Genomic DNA, 1,362 nt, shown 5'->3' with positions numbered 1-1,362 from the left:
TATTAAATGCACCCATCCTGTGTGAATGTATTTACCACTACACTGTAATCCACTCTGTGCTTTTTCTTCAAGGGGTTTTTGTTTTTGGGTAACTTTTAGCACCGGTTTTCAATTTCCTTTCATACCCAAAACTGTTATGTGACAAACCAAATCACGAGGAATAGAAGGTTAAAAGGTGTAAAACACAGAATATAATCGATATATATAATGTCATCTCTACACACCTGCAGCCTGTTCATGTGCTACAGCTTCTACAATACCAGGGTCTGACTGGTGTGTTCTGATAATCTGCAGCAGGTTATTTAATAGTCATTAGTTACTCTGATATTAGGTTAAGAAGCCGGTAAGAAACCTTACTCTCTGGTCTTGAGAATGTAATAATGAACTGTGTAACACTTGGGTGCAATATTATGTGAAGAGTTCACGTGCTAATTGCAGCTTATTTCCTTGGAGGCAGGGGGATAGCCTGACTGGGAACGCTTATAACGGCTTCATATCCGGTTATCTCTAAAAAAAACATTTAAATTCCTTCCAATATGTTTTTTCATATAAACACAAGTGCCTCGCTAATTTACATTTCAACAGCTGATTTAAAATTAGCAGTAAAATTACGTATCTGTTGCTTTTTTATTACCCTCTGCGGATCAGTGACGACACGAGAGCTCCCATAATTCACAATGAGCATACAATGATAAAATTTGTTATGCTATAATTAAAAAACAGGCTATTAGTGTATTGAGTGTGGATATCTTAAAATAGTGCTTAATGATTATTTATCACTCGAATCTGCTCCTTTCTGCAGATGCTCTGTTGGTGAGATAACTGAAGCCATGAAGAAGGTGTTTGGTGAACACAAGGCCAGCACCAGGATGGTGAGCGGGGCTTACCGCACTGAGTTCGGAGAGCATGAAGAGATCACTCTGGCCAACAACAGGTAGAAAATAATAACAATTTATTTCATGACCTTTATAATTTACATGCTAGACTCTCGATTTGCTGATTCAAGTAAAATTCTTCTTCCCCCCCATAAAAAAAACAAACAAAGAGTTGCAGAGTTCAAGAGCCATGAGGGGAGGAATCCTCGATTGCTGGTGGCAAAGATGGGGCAGGATGGTCACGACAGAGGTGCCAAAGTTATCGCCACGGGGTTTGCAGACCTGGGCTTCGATGTAGACATCGGACCACTGTTTCAGGTGAATGTTGTACCAAGGAAATAGGATGTTTTACTGCCTGTATTGACCTCAATCTGATAATATATGTATCAGAATTGTTTCCTTTTGTTCATTTGTTTCAAAATTCAAATTCAAATTTTATTTGTCACGTACACAGTCATACACAGTACGATATGCAGTGAAATGCTTA

General features: G+C 38.6%; 1 protein-coding gene across 1 annotated transcript in view; it reads left to right on the top strand.

The window, feature by feature from the left end:
- The window catches only part of mmut (methylmalonyl CoA mutase), a 21,870-nt gene that overhangs the window by 16,864 nt on the left and 3,644 nt on the right, over window positions 1–1,362 (top strand). Inside the window, exons 9-10 of the mRNA XM_005725068.1 lie at window positions 803–934; window positions 1,046–1,193. Of these exons, the coding sequence (XP_005725125.1) occupies window positions 803–934; window positions 1,046–1,193 (280 nt within the window). The remainder of the gene's footprint in view (window positions 1–802; window positions 935–1,045; window positions 1,194–1,362) is intronic.

Source organism: Pundamilia nyererei, unplaced genomic scaffold (genome assembly GCF_000239375.1).
Source record: "Pundamilia nyererei isolate P.nyererei 1_Seehausen unplaced genomic scaffold, PunNye1.0 scaffold00013, whole genome shotgun sequence".
Taxonomy (NCBI): domain Eukaryota; kingdom Metazoa; phylum Chordata; class Actinopteri; order Cichliformes; family Cichlidae; genus Pundamilia; species Pundamilia nyererei.
The sequence above is the reverse complement of the archived record's forward strand: the minus strand, read 5'-3'. Positions and strand labels throughout refer to the sequence as shown.